The sequence below is a fragment of the Pogoniulus pusillus genome, chromosome 9, assembly GCF_015220805.1.
Source record: "Pogoniulus pusillus isolate bPogPus1 chromosome 9, bPogPus1.pri, whole genome shotgun sequence".
NCBI classification, from domain to species: domain Eukaryota; kingdom Metazoa; phylum Chordata; class Aves; order Piciformes; family Lybiidae; genus Pogoniulus; species Pogoniulus pusillus.
This window is the reverse complement of record NC_087272.1, coordinates 12,271,742-12,290,186: the sequence shown is the minus strand read 5'-3', so window position 1 is coordinate 12,290,186 and position 18,445 is coordinate 12,271,742. Positions and strand designations below refer to the sequence as shown.

At 44.5% G+C, this 18,445-nt stretch overlaps 1 protein-coding gene across 22 annotated transcripts in view; it reads left to right on the top strand.

Annotated features, from left to right (window-relative positions):
- The window catches only part of ADGRL3 (adhesion G protein-coupled receptor L3), a 667,301-nt gene that overhangs the window by 234,728 nt on the left and 414,128 nt on the right, over positions 1-18,445 (top strand). For all 22 annotated transcript variants that reach the window (XM_064148540.1, XM_064148545.1, XM_064148522.1 and 19 more), the window contains one exon: positions 17,825-18,078. In XM_064148540.1, coding sequence (XP_064004610.1) covers positions 18,024-18,078 — 55 coding nt within the window. In that variant the 5' untranslated portion in view covers positions 17,825-18,023. The remainder of the gene's footprint in view (positions 1-17,824; positions 18,079-18,445) is intronic.

Here is an 18,445-nt window from a genome sequence, read left to right as displayed (position 1 = left end):
GGCTGGAAGAGACCTCCAAGATCATCCAGTCCAACCTAGCACCCAGCCCTAGCCAGTCATCTAGACCATGGCACTAAGTGCCTCAGCCAGGCTATGCTTGAGCACCTCCAGGGACAGGGACTCCACCACCTCCCTGGGCAGCCCATTCCAGTGCCAATCACTCTCTCTGCCAACAACTTCCTCCTAACATCCAGCCTATACTTCCCCCAGCACAACTTGAGACTGTGTCCCCTTGTTCTGTTGCTGGTTGTCTGGGAGAAGAGACCAACCCCCACCTGACTACAACCTCCCTTCAGGTAGTTGTAGACAGCAATGAGACTCAATGATCTTAAAGGCCTTTTTGAACCAAAACAATTGTATGATTCTAAGCTTCTTTTTGCTGACAGCCAGTATGGACACCAGACAATCAGATGCCCTTTGTCTGAATGAATCCTGCAATCTGAAACACAATTTTCTTTCAATTCAAACATTGCCTGTTAGGGGTCTCTTTGCTTTGGAAGTGAAAGTGAGGTAGATAGAAGGTAAGCAGTGGATGAAAGGATCTTAATGTCTGACTTTTAGCCATTCATTCATTGACTCTGTTCCATCTGATAGATTTCCCATCACAGGCGATCTGTGTTCCTGCTTGCTCAGACCCAGGCTAGTGCCAAGTGCTAAACAATGGCACTATCTAGCTTTCTGCACAATTTGCCAATTTTGCTTACTTTTGAAGCCCAGTGTTCCTGCTTTTGCCCTTGTGAACCTCCCTTTTGGGGAAGAACAAAATGAACAAAGGACTGATTGCTTTGGCACAAAGTTTAGGGCTGATTTGTCTTTGTTTATCCCCTTGTTAATAAACTGGAGTCTGTACTCCTTTTGCAGTAAAATCAGACTAAAGGCATAGTAAAAAGTTGTTTGTTTTTTTTTGTTTTGATCCTGTGTAGCTTTTCAGGTAATAGAACAAAATACTTTATTGCACTATTACCTTAAATAATGAAGGGTTTATTTGTTGTTTGCTGGGCTTAGGGGGATGTTTTCCAAGGTTTCAGTCTATCTCGTGCTTCTTCCTACAGAAACCAGTGGGATTTTGCCAGTGACCTCAGATGAGCTAGCATCAGAGCAGTGTTTTCTGAAACCCTCTCCTACAGAGGATGAGAAATGTGATGGTCTTTTCACATTTCAGGAGATACTGAAACTTTCCTTCTTTCTCTTCCTCCAAAATTCATTTTGCATATCAGACATAGCTACACTTTGGTGTTGATATTGCAAGTGTCACTTGCAAAATAGCAAAAGAGACAGGCCTATGCAGCAGAGTAATTAATTTGCCTTGCAGTTGCCTGAGGTGCTTCATTACTTCTTTGGAATCTAATGTGATACCTACAGGAACAGTGTGGCCAGCAGGACCGTGAAAGTGATTGTGCTCTTGTATTTAGCACTCCTGAGGCCACATCTTGAGTTTAGGGTGCAGTTTTGGGGCCCTCACTCCAAGAAAGACATTGAGGTGCCAGAGTAGGTACAGAGAAGGGAAATGAATGTGCTGAAGGGTCTGGTGAGAAGCAACTGTGAGAGACCCAGGGTGGTTTAGCCTGGAGAGAAAGTGGCTGAGGGGTGAGCTCATTCCTCCTTGATTCCCTGGGAGGAGGTGGGGTTCAGGTGGTTTTTGATCTCTTCTCTGTAGGAGTAAGTGATAGAATGAGAGGAAGTGGCTTTGAGTTGCACCAGATGCCTGTGATCAAGTCACAAGTTTAACATTGTTTTCTTAATTATTTTTAGTTAAATATGTGCTTAAAAATATAAAATGTTAGAGCAGTTCATTACTTCAGTTTGGCAAACTATACATGAGAGCGCTGCTGTTGAATACAGTCTCTCTGGAATAATTTATCTGGAAGATTAATTTTAATCCATGAATTTCAGAAGGAGTCAGTTAGGGGTGGGTTTTCTTGGGGACAAGAAAATGATGTTGAGAAAATTTCAGGGTTTGGCTTTTGTCTTTTTTCTTTCTTTCTTTTCTGTCTTCCTTGTATGATGCTACTTCATTCTCTGGGATTTTAGATAACCTCCTGTGTGTAGAGCCATAGAATTATTCTAGTTGGAAGAAACCTCTAAGATCATCAGTTCTAACCATCAATGTAAGAGCACCATGATCATTAAACCTTGTCCCAGTGTGCCACATACACACATTTTTCCAACATTTCCATGGATAGCAACTCCACCACTTCCCTGGGCAGCCTGTTCCAATCCCTGACCACTGTTGCAGCAAAGAAACTTTTCCTAATCTCCAACCTAAACCTCTCCTGGCACGGTTTCAGGCCATGCCCTTTCCTCCTATCACCTGACACTAGGGAGAACTGATACTGTAAGAACTGCTTTCTGTTTTCCTGTGAATTATTAGCAACTCCACTATGTAATGAGCCATTATGAAATATGTCTAATTTGAGGCTCACTGAGGCAGGCATACAGACAAATTTCAAAACAGATGCATTTCTCTTTTGCCTGGTGGCTGATAATCCTCAGCTATGAGGCAAGAATATAGGGCAAGTGTCTCGCATCACTTGCTCAGCTGACCAAGACAATTCTCTTAAATGTGTTTGTTCTGCTTGTCCTTGCAATTAATTTCTACCAGAAAACACTCAATTAGTTGTAGTCTTTCACTAATGAAAATATTTTATTGTTTAGAATCATAGAAATTATGGAGTCATTGAGTGTCTTAGATTTGAAGTGAGCTTAAAAGCCACCTAGTCCCAGAACAGGTGCCTTGGGCAGGGACACCTTCTGCTTGACCAGGTTACTCAAGGTCTTGTCTAGCCCCTGAACAGCTTCAGGGAGGGGGCATCCACAACCTTCCTGGGCACTCTGTTTCAGTGTCTCACCACCCTCACTAGAAAGAATTTCATCCTGATTTCCTGCCTAAATCTCCTGTTTTCCAGCTCAAAGATATTCCCTCTTGTTCTGTCACTCACTGCAAGCCCTTGTAAAAAGTTCCCTGCTTTCTTGTAGGCTCCCTTCAGATACTGAGGGGTTGCTCTATGGTCTCCTTGGAGCCTTCTCATCTCCAGCTGAACAGCCACAACTCTCTCAGCATCTTCCCATTGTGGGAAGTTCTTCAGCCCTCTCATCACTTTTGCAGCCTCCCCTTATAGCAAGGGCAGCAGAACTGAAGGCAGTGTTGCAGGGGATCAGAATCCCCTCCATGTCCTGCTGCTCTCACTGCTTTGGACGCAGCCCAGCACACAGCTGCCTTCTAGGCTGCCAGCAACCATTGCTGGCTCATGGTGAGTTTTTCATCATCTGTCACCCCAAAGTAATTCTGCTTGAGACTACTCTTGAGCCACTCCTCACCCGCTTGTGTTTTCGCTTGGGATTGCCCTGCCTCAGGTGTAGCATCTTGCACTGGGCTGGAACCATAGAATGGTTTGAGTTGGAAGGAACCTTAAAGATCATCTAGTTCAAGCTGTCTGCCATGTGCAAAATCTTTGTAGTAGCCTTTAAAAAGCACATGTGCTTACTGTAGTAACTATTTTCATTTGCAAAAGGTAAATATTTTGTCTGTAAATATAAACTATCAAGAATTAGAGGCCAGTGCCTTTGGTAAAGAACTGGTCACCACATGGATGATAGCAATGCCAGGAGGAGCTTGTGGGGGAATTCCAGCTGGGTTTAAACATTGTTTAGTTAAGATCCCTCTTGTAGTTTCAGCTGGAAGTATCTGGCTTTTGTTTCACTTCAAAAGGGGAAAGAGGAGTGTATGTGATCTGTATTTTATAAATATTTGATCCATCCTGAGTTTCTAGTACAAAATATTTCCTTTGTAGTACCAGGAGCAGTGTTGACTTTCAGCTTCAGCGTGGTGGCCTCTTTGGTTGGTAATGCAAATTGCTGTTGTGTGTGATTGGGTGATGCTCCTCGTTAGGAAAGGAGAGCTGTCAGTGTGTTTCAGGACAGCCTATCAGCTCTCCTCTTTTCACTGGATGAACTTCTAGCAGCATTTTATAAGAGCTTGACTGTAGTCTTGTCCTCCAACTGTTGTTCAGGCAATAAGAGGGTTGCTGAGGGTACTGCCTCATTTCCATAGTGTTTACTGGAGATTTGATATTCAGTTTGCTAATGGAGCTTCAGTAGTCAAGTAGCAGCTTGGGAAGTAACTTGGGTTCACTCCTAACCCCTAAGATCATAGAATAGTTTGGGTTGGAAGGGACCTCCAAAGTCCAATCTCCCTGCAGTGAGCAGGTTGCCTAGAGCCTTGTTGAGTCTGACCTTGAACGTCTCCATGCATGGGGCCTCAACTTCCTCCTTGGGGAACATAACGTTTTTTCAGTGTTCCCCCACTCCGTGGTAAAGGACTTGTTCCTAACATCCACTCTAAACCTTCTCTTCTCTCATTTCAAACTGTTGCCCCTGATCCTGTCACTGCAGGCCTATGGAAACTGTCCCTCTGCAGCCTTCTTGTAGGCCCCTTTGGGTACTGGAAGGCTGCTATAAGGTATTTTTGGAGCCTTCTCTTCTCCAACTCCCTCAGCCTGTCCTTACAGTAGAGGTGCTCCAACCCCCTGATCATTTTTATGGCCCTCCTCTGGACCTACTCCAAGTAGTCCATGTCCATCCTGTGTTGAAGGCTCCATAGCTGGATGCAGTACTCCAGGTCCAGATGTATGCAATAATCCTTTGGAGAGAGAGCACGTTATGGCAACTGCAAAGTGCTGATGGGGAGTGCGGAATTTTGCTCTGGAGATTGAACTGAGTTCACTTGCTCTCACTGGAAGAGCTGCTTCTTCAGGGATGAAGGAAGTGTTCATTGGATCATAGGTTCATAGGATGGTTTGGGTTGGAAGTGACCTTGAAGACCATCTAGTTCCAACACCCCAATCAGGAGCAGGGAGAACTTCTGGATGCCCATATTATTCAAGACCTTGTCCAACCTGGTCTTGTCCCCTCCCTGAAGGTGTTCAAATTTGGAGTCCCACTGATTATCAGTCAGCTGGAAGTAGTCCACATACCAACTGAACCTCGTGTTCAGTGTTGAATAGGACAGGTGGACATCACCAGCCACTAATGCTTTCTGCCTGTACTCTTTGCTAATGAGTGTCTTCCAGACTTTGTTGTCAGAATAATATGAGGGAAGAAAGAAATAGGAAAGCTGTGGGAATGCCCAGAACCTCTCGTAAGTGGGCTTTAGGCTAGATGGTGACCTCTGTTAGCAGAATAGAAATAACAAAAGTGTTCTGTGCAGAAAGTGAGTGCAATAATCAAATCTCTTTCAGTTTTGCCTCCTCCAAAGATCAAAGAGGCTGGATTCTTAAGTAACGTGCAGCAGCAGCAGCCATTGAAGTGGTGGAATGTGGCAAAAGAGGCTCTTGGTTATCACTGCACAAACATTTGCTGTAGGGAAATGTAAATACTTTTTGTTCTGTTCTTTGGCCTAGTGCTTGTTCTGTGGCTCCTCTGCAGTCAGCTTGCTGGGAGATAGCACACCTGGAAGTGTAGATCCAACATCTCTTTGTCTGCAGGCCTCTCTCGGTTGTCTCTCAGTTTTACTGGGACAGAGCGCTGCATGCAACTAAGCTGGGGAAGGGTCTGGAGAACAGGTCTGGTGAGGAGCAGCTGAGGGAACTGGGGGTGTTTAGTTTGAAGAAGAGGAGGCTGAGGGGAGACCTTATTGCTCTCTACAACTCCCTGAAAGGAGGTTGGAACGAGGTGAGGATTTCTCTTCTCCCTAATATCAGGTGCTAGAACAAAAATAGTGGCCTGAGATTGTGCCAGAGGAGGTCTAGGTTGGAAATGAGGAAAAAAAATTTGTTACAAGAATGGTTTGGGATTGGAAGAGGCTGTCCAGGGTGGTGGTGGAGTTACCATCCTTGTAGATAATAAAGAAATGTGTGAACATGGCACTTTGGCCTATGGTTTAATGGCCATGGTGGTATTGGATTGATGGTTGGACTGCTAACAAGAACTCCCAAATTTGGAGTTTCTGCAACAAATTATGTTTCTGCAACATAACATCAGGAATTTTTCCATAGATTCTTTCCTTCTACTCTACATTATTTAGTTAAATACTGCAACCCTCCTGGTATTTTCCAAGTCACTTCCACTTAACTAATCATTTTGACTCATCTTCAGCATAAACCTCATTGATTTTATTTCTCATTGATAGTGCAGCAGCTCTGATCTGATTGGCTCCCAGTCTATTAGAAATAAAATTATATTAAATATCTTGTGGGGTGTAAAGAAGTTAAGTCAAGGAGAGTTGTCCATGAAAGTCATCTTGCTGTAAAACATAAATCTGGGTTATATTTAAACTCCATGTCACCCACCAGCCAAAAATAGCAATGATCATTAAAACCCAATTTGCTGCTAAACGTTAATGGACATTTATTACATCACAACAGATCTGAAAGACAATTAAAGTTAACTTTTTTTTTGGGTAGATAACTTTCTTATGCCAATATGTTCCTCACCCAGTTTTGCCATTAATCTCATTTACCAGCTGTTTTGGTTTTGTTTGATGCTTGCATGGAGTTGTGTAGCTAGGTGATCTCTTCTTGTTACTCTAATTCTTTCAAGAGCAGTAGGTTTTAAATGGGGGAAAAGCAGATAACCTTGCTTATACTGCCTGTTTATATCCCAATCAGCACCAAAAAATGGAGGAAATTACCTTTTTTTCTGGGGGGGGGAGGGGAGCAAAGCAAGTGATAGTTGCTCCAAGCCATTTGAGAAAGGAGTAGTAAGCAAGAGTAAGATAAAGCAGCACTGGAGACACATTTTACAGACAGGAAATAGATCACAGCTTTGCTGCTTTCACTGGAAGAGACCTCCAAGATCATCCAGTCCAACCTAGCACCCAGCCCTGTCCAATCATCCAATCAACCAGACCATGGCACTAAGTGCCTCATCCAGGCTTCCAGGGACGGTGCCTCCACCACCTCCCTGGGCAGCCCATTCCAATGCCAATCACTCTCTCTGGCAAGAACTTCCTCCTAACATCCAGCCTGTACTTCCCCCCGGCACAACTTGAGACTGTGTCCCCTTGTTCTGTTGCTGGTTGCCTAGGAGAAGAGACCAACCCCACCTGGCTACAGCTTCCCTTCAGGTAGTTGTAGACAGCAATGAGCCCCCCCCTCCCCCCCCCCCCCCCCCCGAGCCTCCTCTTCTCCAGGATAAGCACCTCCAGCTCCCTCAGCCTCTCTTCATAGGATTTGTGGTCCAGGCCCCTCACCAGCTTTGTTGCCCTTCTCTGGACACGCTCCAGTATCTCAATATCTCTCTTGAATTGAGGAGCTCAGAACAATCACTCAAGTGATTCTCTTTTCCCTTTTTGCTGCTACCTAGAGTTACATGGGCAAGTAGTGACAGGAGCGGAAGGGGAAGGTTGAGAATGTTCGGCATTGCCAGGAGTGGTGATTCCTGTACAAATTGAGTTGTAAATCCTGATATTTTAGAGTCACAGAATGAATTGGGTTGAAAAGGATGCTGGAAAGCCATCTTATCTAACTCCCCAGCAGGGACACCTCCAACTAGAGCAGGTTGCTCAAGGCCCCAGAAAGTTTCACTTTGAATGTCTCCAAGTGTGTGCCCTCAAACACACCCCATGGCAACCTGCTACACTATTTCACTACTCTCACAGTGAAGAACTTCCTCTTTATGTCTGACCTAAACATCCTCTGCTCCATTCCACCTCATTCTGTCACTACAAGTCCTTCTAAAATCATCCTCCCTATCCTTTCTGTAGGACCCCTTCAGGTACTAAATGTAGCTATCAGGTCTTCCTGGGATCTTCTATTCTCCAGGCTCAATAACCTTAACTCTCCCAGCATGCCCTTGTGGCAGAGGTGCTTCCTCCCTCTGATCATCCTTGTGCCCTTCTCTGGACCTACTCCATCAGGTCCATGTTGGTCTTGTGTTAGGGACCCCAGAGCTGAACACAGTACTCCAGATCAGGTCTCATCAGAACAGGCTGCCCATGGAGGTGGTGGAATCACCATCTGTGGAGGTGTTCACAAAATGCATGGACATGACACTTTGGTCTGTGGTTTAATGGACATGGTAGTGTTGGTTTGAAGGTTAGACTCAATCCTAGATGACACAGTACTACAGAACGTTAGGGGTTGGAAGGTATCTCCAGAGATCATTGAGTTGTGCCAAATCGGGATCACATAGGGCAGGTCACACAAACAGCTCCAGGTTGGCTTTGAAACTCTAAAGAAGGAGATTTGACAACCTCTCTAGGCAGTCTGTTCCAGGGTTCAGCACCCTCATAGTAAAGAAGTTTCTCCTCATGTTGAGGTGGAACTTCCTGTGTTCTTGCTTAATTCCGTTATTCCTCATCCTGTGAGCAGGTGCCACTGAAAAGAGTCTGTCCTCTTCCTCTTGCCACCAACCCTTCAGATGTTTGTAGATATTGATAAGATCTCCTCCTCTCAGCCTTCTCTTCTCCACATTAAACAGTCCCAGTTCTCTCAGTCTTTCTCCATAGGAGAGATGTCTGAAATCCCTTAATCATCCTTGTAGCTCTTCATTGGACTCTCTCTAGCAGATCCCTGTCTCTCTTGAACTGGGGAGTCCAAAACTGGATACAGCATTTGAGGTGTAGTTTCACCAGGGCAGAGTAGAGGTGTCTTTTCCACCCAAAACGATTCTAGGATTCTGTTTATTTAACATCACTTTGCTTCACCTCAGAGATGCATTTCAGTCCTATTTTTCAGCTTTTCTCTGTATGGAGAAATTTAACTTGCAAAGAAAGCTGAAATGTTCATTAGTGCAAGGATCTACCACACACTGGGAATTTTGCAGTGAAATTACCACAGTTGGAAGTGCAGTGAGGAGAGCTTGTTTCTGTACTGTTTTTCCTTCCTTTAAGGATGAGCTGCAAACAAAAATGCTTGGGAAAGATGGTGAGCTGTCTGGATGGAATAAATGTTTGAGAAGCAGCTTAACCCTTGTCTGTGATGGTTGGAGTGTTCCCCACCCCCCCACACTTCAGAAATCACCCAGACTAGACTCAGCTGGCTCTGGAAATATGAATGAAGCTTATATTTACAGCTGGCACAATATACAAGCAGAGATTTACAGTATGCACAGTTATAGACAGAAATAGACAAGGTAAAAGGTAATACAGAAACACAGCAGCCCTCCCAGAAACCTGAGTCCCCAGGAGGGGCTCTCAACCGCCCCTGCACCTTCCCCCTGCCCCTCTCAACCTTACCCCAGTCCCAAGGAAGAGTGGAGGTTCAGCCAGGGGGTTAGGAAGCAAAGTGGGTTAGCCCAAAATGGAGGGTGAGGTTAGAGAGTAAGCTGCAGCTCAGCCAGCAGCCCCAGCGAGAGCGGTGCCGAGTGTCTTATCTATGTTTGACGTATGTTTTTATACTTCTCAGCAAGCCTATGAGTGAAGTAGATGTCACTCTTGTTTTGATTTCACAGCCTATGATCTAGTCCTTCTCACCAAAACATCCTAGCCTGCTTCAAACTAGCACAATGTCTGATGATGAAATGGGGTTGTTTTGAGTTCTCACAGGTTTTCTCATGGGATCAGAGAATTATTTTGGATGGAAAAGATCATTGAGATTGCTGAGTCCAACCCTTATCTAAATCTGCTAAGGCTGGTGCTAAACCATAGAATTGTAGAGTCATTCAGGTAGAAAAAAAAACCTTGAGACCCTAGTTTACCAAGTTCACCACTAAACTATATAGCTAAACACTGCATCTCTACAGCCTTTAAACATCTCCAGAGACAGTGACTCCACGACCTCCCTGAGCAGCCTGTTCCAATGCCTGACCACTCTTAGTTAGATTTTTTTTTCCTAATGTCCACCTTAAACCTACCCTGGTGCAACTTAAGGATGTTCCCTCTTCTGTCACTAATTATCCATGAGAAGAGATGAGCTCCTATCTCTCCAGATTGTCCACTCAGGTAGTTTAGAGGGCAAAAGAGTTTCCCTTCAGACTTGTCTTCTTCAAACTAAGCAGTCTTGGTTCCCTCAGGCAGGCTTCATAAGTCTCATTCTCTAGGCTCTTCACCACCTTTGTTCTTTCAACTGCATCAGCACCTCAATGTCCTTAATGACCTTCATCATCACATCTGTGCCTCTGTGAAACACCTCCAAGGATGGAGATTCACTCAACTCTCTGGGCAGCCTGTTTCAGTCTTTGAGAACCCTTTCAGTCATGAAGTTTCTTCTGACTTCCAGTCTAAATCTCCCTCTCATCTTGTCCTCTCAGTTGTTACTAGGAAGAAGAGACCACCCCCCTCCTCTGACTTATTTATGGACTCGATGCAGCCACAGGTCAAAGTTCACAGAGAAATCAGTTGATGCATCTCAGAAATGTGTTTTTTACTTCTTAAAGATGCTCATGGAACTATTTGTCCATAAATAACCTCTTGTGGTAACTTCAGGGAGTACCTGGGAGTGAAAGTGCCTGTGGTACCACTGAAATGGCAGGAGTGTAGTGTGCTTCCCTGCGTTCTACCATCAATGAAGTCATTATGACCTTTACTGTGGCCTTTTGCCTTGCTGCCACTGCAAAGGGACTATGGAGTCATATTCTGAGCACTTGACAGAGAAAAGGATTTGATGTATGAAAAAGGTGGAATAGAGATGGAGAGGGATGAAGATTTTTATTTTGTTAATGTTGGATTAAAAAACAACAAACAAACAACAACAAATACATGGTACAGCAATTCTTTTATTCAGCCATTCCTGGTGGAAGTGACTGTAAAGGCAACTTCCTTAAAAGAGAGCCTGGGTAATAGAAGGCTCCAGGGAGACCTTAAAGAAGCCTTCCAATACCTGAAGGGGGCTATAAGAAGGGAGAGAGATTATTTACAAGAAATTGTAGTGATAAGGTGAGGGGCAATGGATTGAAGCTGGAAGAGGATAGATTTAGACTGAAGAGTGGGAAGCAACTTTTTCCAGTGAGGGTGGTGAGACACTGGAACAGATTGCCCAGGGAGGTTGTGGATGCTTCTCCCTGGAGGTGTTCAAGGTCAGGTTGGGTATGGCCTTCAGCAAGCTGGTCTAGTGGAAGATGTCCCTGCCTGTGACACTTGGATGTTTGGAATGAGATGATCTTTAAGGTCCTTTCCAACCTAAACCATTGCATGATTTTTTTGTCACATTAAATTGCAGTTATTTATTTCTGTGGACTTCAAATGCTACCTGTTTCTTTCCTGGGGTTATTTTTAACCCTTCTCTTCTAACTGAAATGTCTTTACCAAAAGAGTGGTCAGGCACCAGTGAGGCAGTACTTTGAATATTGTAGTGGGGGCTCCAAAACTGAACACAAGAATGACATTGAGGAGCTGAAGCATGTCCAGATAAGGGCAAAGAGGCTGGTGAAGGGTCTGGAAAACAGGTCTGGTGAGGAGCTGCTGAATGAACACTGTTGGTTAGTCTAAAGAAGAGGAGGCTGAGAGGAGACTTCCTTGCTCTCCACAACTCTCTGAAAGGAGGTTGCAGTGAGGTGGGGGTTGGTTTCTTCTCCCTACTATCAGGTGATGGCCTGAGATTATGCCAGGAAGGTTTAGGTTGGAGATGAGGAAAATTTTCTTTTCTGCAAGAGTGGTCAGGGATTGGAAGAGGCTGCACAGGGAGGTGGTAAAGTCACCATCTCTGGAGGTGCTCATGAAATGTGTTGACATTGTCCTTGAGGACATAGTTTCATGTCAATGGTGATTTGAGGTTGATGTTGAGGCTTAATTATCTTAGAGGTCTTTTCCAGTTGAAATGATTCTGTAACTCTCTCTAAGAAGCAGAATGTCCAGTTCTGTGCAGGTGCAGATGCTTGTCTTTGGAGGAAGGCAGCAATTAAGTGCATTTCTGACAAGTTTGGTTTGTGCTGCTCTAAATTCTGCTTTGAAGTCATCCTATCTATTCGCCCACCAGAAGAACTGGTTTCCTTTTCTTTTTCACCTTCCCTGTAGACTTCCGACAGATGAGCTCAGGAAATGCTCCATGTGCTGCTTGACATCAGCTGCTGAAGAGCAGACTTGGGGAGATGTTGAGTTTGTCAGTGTATTTTTAATGCTCTTTTATGAACGACTCCTTGACAAGTATTTCACTGCTCATCTCTACACCACAAGGTCTTAGATTTCCTTTTGGCTTTCTCTTGTTCTGTCAGTACTACTGTGAGATGAATTTTTGGGAATGCCAGCAAGTGAGTCAGGTTTGAGTGATGCATGGCAGCAGATCAGGCTGTGAGAGTGTCAAGGGCAGCCCCATGGGCAGAAAGGTCAGTGAGGAGCAAAACTTTCCTTTAAATCAATGCAGGCTGTGTCATCATTGTTGGTCAAGTCTAAACCTCTTAGGTCAAGTGCAGCTCTTAACTTTTTCATTCTGATGGAATATCCTGTCCTTGCATCCATAAGTGTCACACTCTGCACTGAATAGGTGCTAGAGAAGTGCTCCAGTTTCTCTCTTGGGCTGTTCTTTACCTGGAATTAATCCAAAGCTTAAATAAATTTCAGTTTGCAGGGTCCTTCCTGCATCTCATAATGCTGCAAGACTGGGGTTGTGTGACCAATACCAACAAGGGCTGCTCCACTCATGTTCCATCTAGCTGTTCCTCTGCGGACACCCAGCTCCCACACATGCCCTGATTACTTGACTAGAAATATGAGCCAGCCTCAACCTGAGCCAGCAATGGTCTCTGGCAGTCCAAAAGGCAGTCATGTGCTGGGATGCATCAAATACAGTGAGATAAGCAGGGCAGGGAGGGAATTCTGCCACTCTGCTCTGCTGAGACCACACCTGCACTGTCTCCAGTTGTGGTGCCCCCAGCATAAGTGGGACATGGAACTGTTGCAGTAGGTCCAAAGGAGGCCACAAAAACAATTAGAAGGCTTGAGAGCCTCTACTATGGGGACCAGTTTTGAGAGCTGGGGGTTGTTTAGCCTGGTGAATAGAGGGCTCCACGGAGATGGCCTGTATAACTTGTAGTGCCCCACATTGTTAAATGATCTTGGCATTTCTCCAAAGATGTTTTGGAACTATTAAAGTTAAAGCATGAGCTGCAGCCTAAAGTCTTTACAGGGGAAGGCTTGAGGGCATGGTAGTGCCAGCCGTGGTGTGCAGACACAGTCTGACAGGCCACATCTCTGGCTTATTCTACTTTGACAGGAGGGAAAGTATGACTGGGAATATTGGGAAGTGTTTAAGCTGCCATAGAGACACCAGAGGAAGCCAGGGTGTAAGATGGAAGAAAATAACCTTGTGTTGTACCAGGGGATGTTTAGGTTGGATGTGAGGGCAAATTTCTTTGCACGAGTGGTCAGGCATTGGAACAGGCTGCCCGGAGAGGTGGTGGAGTAGTCATCCCTGGAGGTGCTGAAGAAAGGTGTGGATGCGGCATTTTGGAACATGATTTCATGTCCATGGTGGTGTTGGTTTGATAGTTGGACTCAATGATCTTAAAGGTATTTTCCTCCCTAGACAATTCTATGATTCTATTTGGCCAGGCATAGAACTGGAGTAAATGGTGCCTAATGCAGAGCTATTCCTGTCCTCTCTATTTTGCCCAGGAGCTCTTTGCGGTGGGATAAAAATGTTTATCTGCAGTTTTGGTGCTTCTAACACATTACTTCCCCACAAATTGGTTGAATTCTGCAGAGAGCAGGTAAATCCCTTTGCTTTTGCACCTTCAGCCCATGAGGCCATAGAATAAATCCTTGAATCCTGTCATATAGGAATGCATAGACAGATAACAATAATTTTAGAGGGCACTGTGCAAACATTTTGTTGACAATTATCTGTCTCTGGGATAGATAGTAAAATTAATTTTTCACTTACTGAGATTACACCCAAAAAACCTTTTGCAGCAACCAAAATGTTATCTCTTTCTAACAGATTTAGATTATGCAGAACTTGATTTAGCTTAACTAAATAAAAATCAGAAAGCAAACATCCCCTCCTGCACTGCCTAGCTGAGCTTTTGCTTCAGGGATGTGTAGCTGTGCTTGAATAGCTTTCCTCCATCTCATGGTATCACAGAATGGTTTGGGTTGGAAAAGACTTCAAACACTATCTAGTTCCAACTGGCTGTCATGGGTAGGGACGCTTTCTACCAGATCAGGTTGCTCAAGGCCTCATCCAACCTGGCTTTCAATGCTTTTGGGCTTGGAGCCTCCACAACCTCTTTTGGCAACCTGTTCCAGTGCCTCATCACTCTCAGGGGTGAAAAATTTCCTTGTAATGCCTAATCTAGGTTGGGCAGGGCCTTGAGCAAGCTGGTCTAGTGGGAAGTTTCCCTGCCTATGACAGAGGATTGCAAGTAGATGATTTTTAAAGTACATTCCAATTCAAACCATTCTATGAATCAACAAATCTGCTCTGATCTTGCTGGGTACAGAGATGAGACTGATTGGCTTGTAGCTCTGCAGGTGGTCTTTAACTTTGCATTTGAAAATGGGCATTATGGTTCCCCTTTTCTAATCAGTGGGAACTTCACTGGACAACTTTTCAAAGTATATATAGCCAAAGTCTTATCACTTCTAAAACTTGAAAAGAAGACACCACAGACAATGTGTGCATCAAGTCTTGCTAGTGCTGTAGCCTGGTGTGTGCTGGTAACTCCCTGAAATCACAGAAATAACCAGGTTGGAAAACACCCTCAAGATCATAGAGGCCAACCTATCACCTAACACCTTCTAATTAACTAAACCATGACACTAAGTGTCTCAAACAGTTGTTGACCAGGAGAACTTGGTCAATGTTTAGAATGTATGGTTTAAAATGTCCATGAATCTTGTTCTTCCTTTAAAAAAAGAGGCTTTAAATGTTGTCAGGGACTAATTCTGGCTTGTCCTAGCTCAGGCAAAATTTCAGTTGCTAGGCTTGGTCTCCAGAGATCCTTTCAACCACTACCATTCTATGTCTTACTCTGTCTTATATCATCTTATTTTATTTCTTCTGATGTTTTATACCATTTTGTCTTATGAGGAAAGGCTGAGAAGCCTGGAGAAGAGCAGACTGAGAGGGGACCTTTTTCATGTTTATAAATATCTGAAAGATGGGCACCAAGAAGAAGGTGCTAGGCTCATTTCAATGGAGTCCTGTCTGAGGACAAGGGATGATGGATACAAAGTGGAACCCAGGAAGTTTGAACTCAACATGAGGAAAAAAATATTACCGTGAGACTGCTGAAGCCCTGCAACAGACTGCCCAGAGAGGTGCTGAAGTCTTCTTCTCTGGACACTTTCAATACCTGTCTGGATACATTCCTGTGATTTGCTCTAGATGATCCTGCTTTGGCGGGGGGATTGGACTTGATGATCTTCAGAGGTCTCTTCCAACCCCTCCCATTCTATTTCTATACAGAGACCACTTGACTGCATGTTGACCTTGGGCTTTTTAGTCACCCTAGTTAGGGAGCTGGGAAAAAATGCTTTGGAAACTAAAAGCCATGGCTGAGTGAACAGTTTGCAAGAATAGACTGAGGAGAAGACTCCAGCAGACTGGGAGAATAAAATCCTGGCAGGGTCAAGCAGATATATTTATCAGAAGAAAAATGCAGCTTCCTCATAGACACTGGTTCTGAACAATGCAGGGTTTGATTTAGTTGATCGGCAGAGATAGGAGGCAAAACAAAGGCCACTTTGTCACGCAAGCATTGCAGCAATATCCCTACATCACAATAGTATGCAGCTCAGATTTTCATATGGCTTTTTGGCTCAGACTGGGTCTAGGGTAAGAAGAAAAGTTGGCAAAAACAGCATCTTTGCGCAGAGAAGAATAACTTCTGTTGATCAGAGATATTTGGAGAGATTTTTAATTAGACCTCTGCTGTGAAGGCTGCAGAGTGTAGGGAGTTCAAAACAGATAGGAAAAATACTTTTCAATTCTTCATATTTTATCATCATTTCAAAGCCAGTGGGGAGCTAAGTCTCAAATTGATGCCATAGTTTAACTCTATAGAGCTGTTTTTTTGCCAGCCAAATTTGAGTCACTGTAGTGATTTAGCCTCTTCTTGAGAGATTAAAGTGATGGGAAGCTGGAATAGGTTCTCCCATTCAGTGAGAGTATTATTGTTAAAGCATGGATTCATTTTCCCCCATGCTTTCCTGGAAGCCTGTGGGATGGATAAGACCATGATTTTTAATCCCTCAATGAGTAACTGTGGAGCTCAGCTGAGAGTGACAAACTGCCTCACTGGCTGTCACCACAGAAAGAAGATATAAGGGGGAGGATGACTCTTAGTCTCTGCTCGGGTTTGAAGTCTGCTCCAGATTCTGCTCAGATAGAAGGTTAAAGATGCTTTTGCATAAGGCCTTTAAGACTGAGGCCAACCATTCTCTAACTCTGCTAAGTCTGATGCTGGACCATAGCCCTCAGCATCACATCTCTGCCTCTCTGAAACACCTCCAGGGGTGGGAATTCCTAGGGTGCCTGTTCCAGTCTCTAAAAACCTTTGTAGTGAAGAAATTTCTTCTAATCTCCAACCTAACCCCGCCCCTGGTGCAACTTAAGGCCTTTTCATCTGCTTCTGTTGCTTATTACTAGGGAGAAAAGACCAGTTCCTGCTTGGCTCCGACCTCCTTTCAGGGAGTTGTAGACAGCAATGAGGTCTCTTCTTAGCCTCTTCTCCAGACTAAACAACTCCAGTTCACTTGACTGCTTTTCTCCAGAGCCTTCACCAGCTTTCTTGCTCTTCTCTGGACATGCTTCAGCAACTTAGTCTTTCTTGGAGTGAGGGCTCCAGCAATGAACGTGGGACTCAAGGGACAGCCTTGCTAGTGCTGACTGAGTACAATCTTAAGTACATGCAGCAAATAAACAGAGTAAAAGCACAAGGAATATAACCAATGGTCTCTCGGGAGCTTGTATTTATTCCTTGGCCTCTCTGTATTTGAAAGGTTTGGGTGGAAAAGACATGGCTGGGTTGGGAGCTGACTGCTTTTTGAGTTCCCACATGGAGAACTGTGTCCAGTTGTGGTGACCCCAGTGTAAGAGGGATGTGGAACTACTGGAGAGGGTCCAGAGGAAGCCACACATACCAGAGAACTGGACAATCTCCTCTACGGAGGCAGGCTGCAAGAACTGGAACTGTTCAGCCTGGAGAAGAGAAGGCTCCAGGGAGACCTTTGAGCAGCCTTCTGGTACATGAAAGGACCTAGAAGAAAGCCAGGAAGGGACCTTGACAAGGGTTTGTAGTGGCAGTGGCTTTGAGCTGGAAGAGGGCAGATTGAGACTGGAGGTCAGAAAGAAATTCTTTCCAGTGAGGGTGGTGAGACACTGGAGTAGGTTGCCCAGTGAGGTTTTGGATGTCCATTCCCTGGAGGCTGGGTGGGACCTTGAGCAACCTGGTATAGTGGGAAGTGTCCATGGCGGTGGCGTTGGAAGTGGATGATCTTTGAGGTCCTTCCTTCCTTAAAACGTTCTATGAATCTGCACAGGTCCTCCTCATCAGTTAAACCCCTTTCAGCTGTTTTTTGGTGTGTTTTTTTTTTTTCCCTTTTTTTCCTTTTTGGTGGTTTATAGACACCCAAACAGGTTCAGCTGAATTGCAGCATATGTTAGAAGCCTCATGTACATAGCATGATAGAATGGACTTGTTTTCTCCTAATCAGCTTTCAAGCCCATGGAATCATTGGACCTACTGGCACCAGTGTTCAAAACTGGTGTCTTCAGCCCTGTATTGAGTGAGGAGGCAGAGCCCAGGTGATGCCCAGACTGGCTCTGTGCACAGGAACAGATTTAAATCCTGCACTTAAGGTGATGTTCATGCATCTGAAGGGCCTGGTGGAAAGGGACTTTTTGCCTTTACAGCTGTTGGCAGCAAAGAAAAGCACTCAAACTTGACTGAAAACTACTTAATTGTTTTACTAACTGCCTTTTTTTTTCTTTTTTCTGCTTCTTTTCAGATCTCAGACTCTGGATACTGCCTGTGGGATTGCCTTTTTTTTTCCTTTTATTTTTTTTAATTGGATTTTTCCCCCCCTTTTGGATGTGAATCAAAGGCCAGCAGTTGGAGCATTGGAAGCAAGTGCCACAGGACTGCTCTCACCTTGTTTTGTTTGAACCCTCCTTTGCTGGGATACTTTCAAGGCCTCCTTCACAGTCATGTGGTCATCACAGCTGCTGTTCTTCACAATGCTTTTGACACCCTTAGCCCATGGTGAGTGAAGCTGGTGTACATTTGTCTGGGGGAAGGGAAGAGAGAACAGAAAAGGGGGAAGGATTTTGCCTGTGTTTTTTACCTAATGCTGTGGGTTTTTTTTTCCAGGATGTTGATTTCTCTCCCCACTTACACTCTAAGTCTTAGAATTCCTAGGCTACTTCATGACTAAGGCTTAAACAAAGAACTTCACTCATACACCAAGATTTCTCTTGAGTTTAGCTACTGAGTAAAGGCAGACTCGTTCTTCTTTGTGCACAAACCCATTCTGTTGTCTGTGTGTCTCTGGGATTGTCTCTTCTGACCCCTGCATGGACATGAATTTCCCTTCTGCAAATACTGCTCAGTATGGGGCTGCATGGCCCCC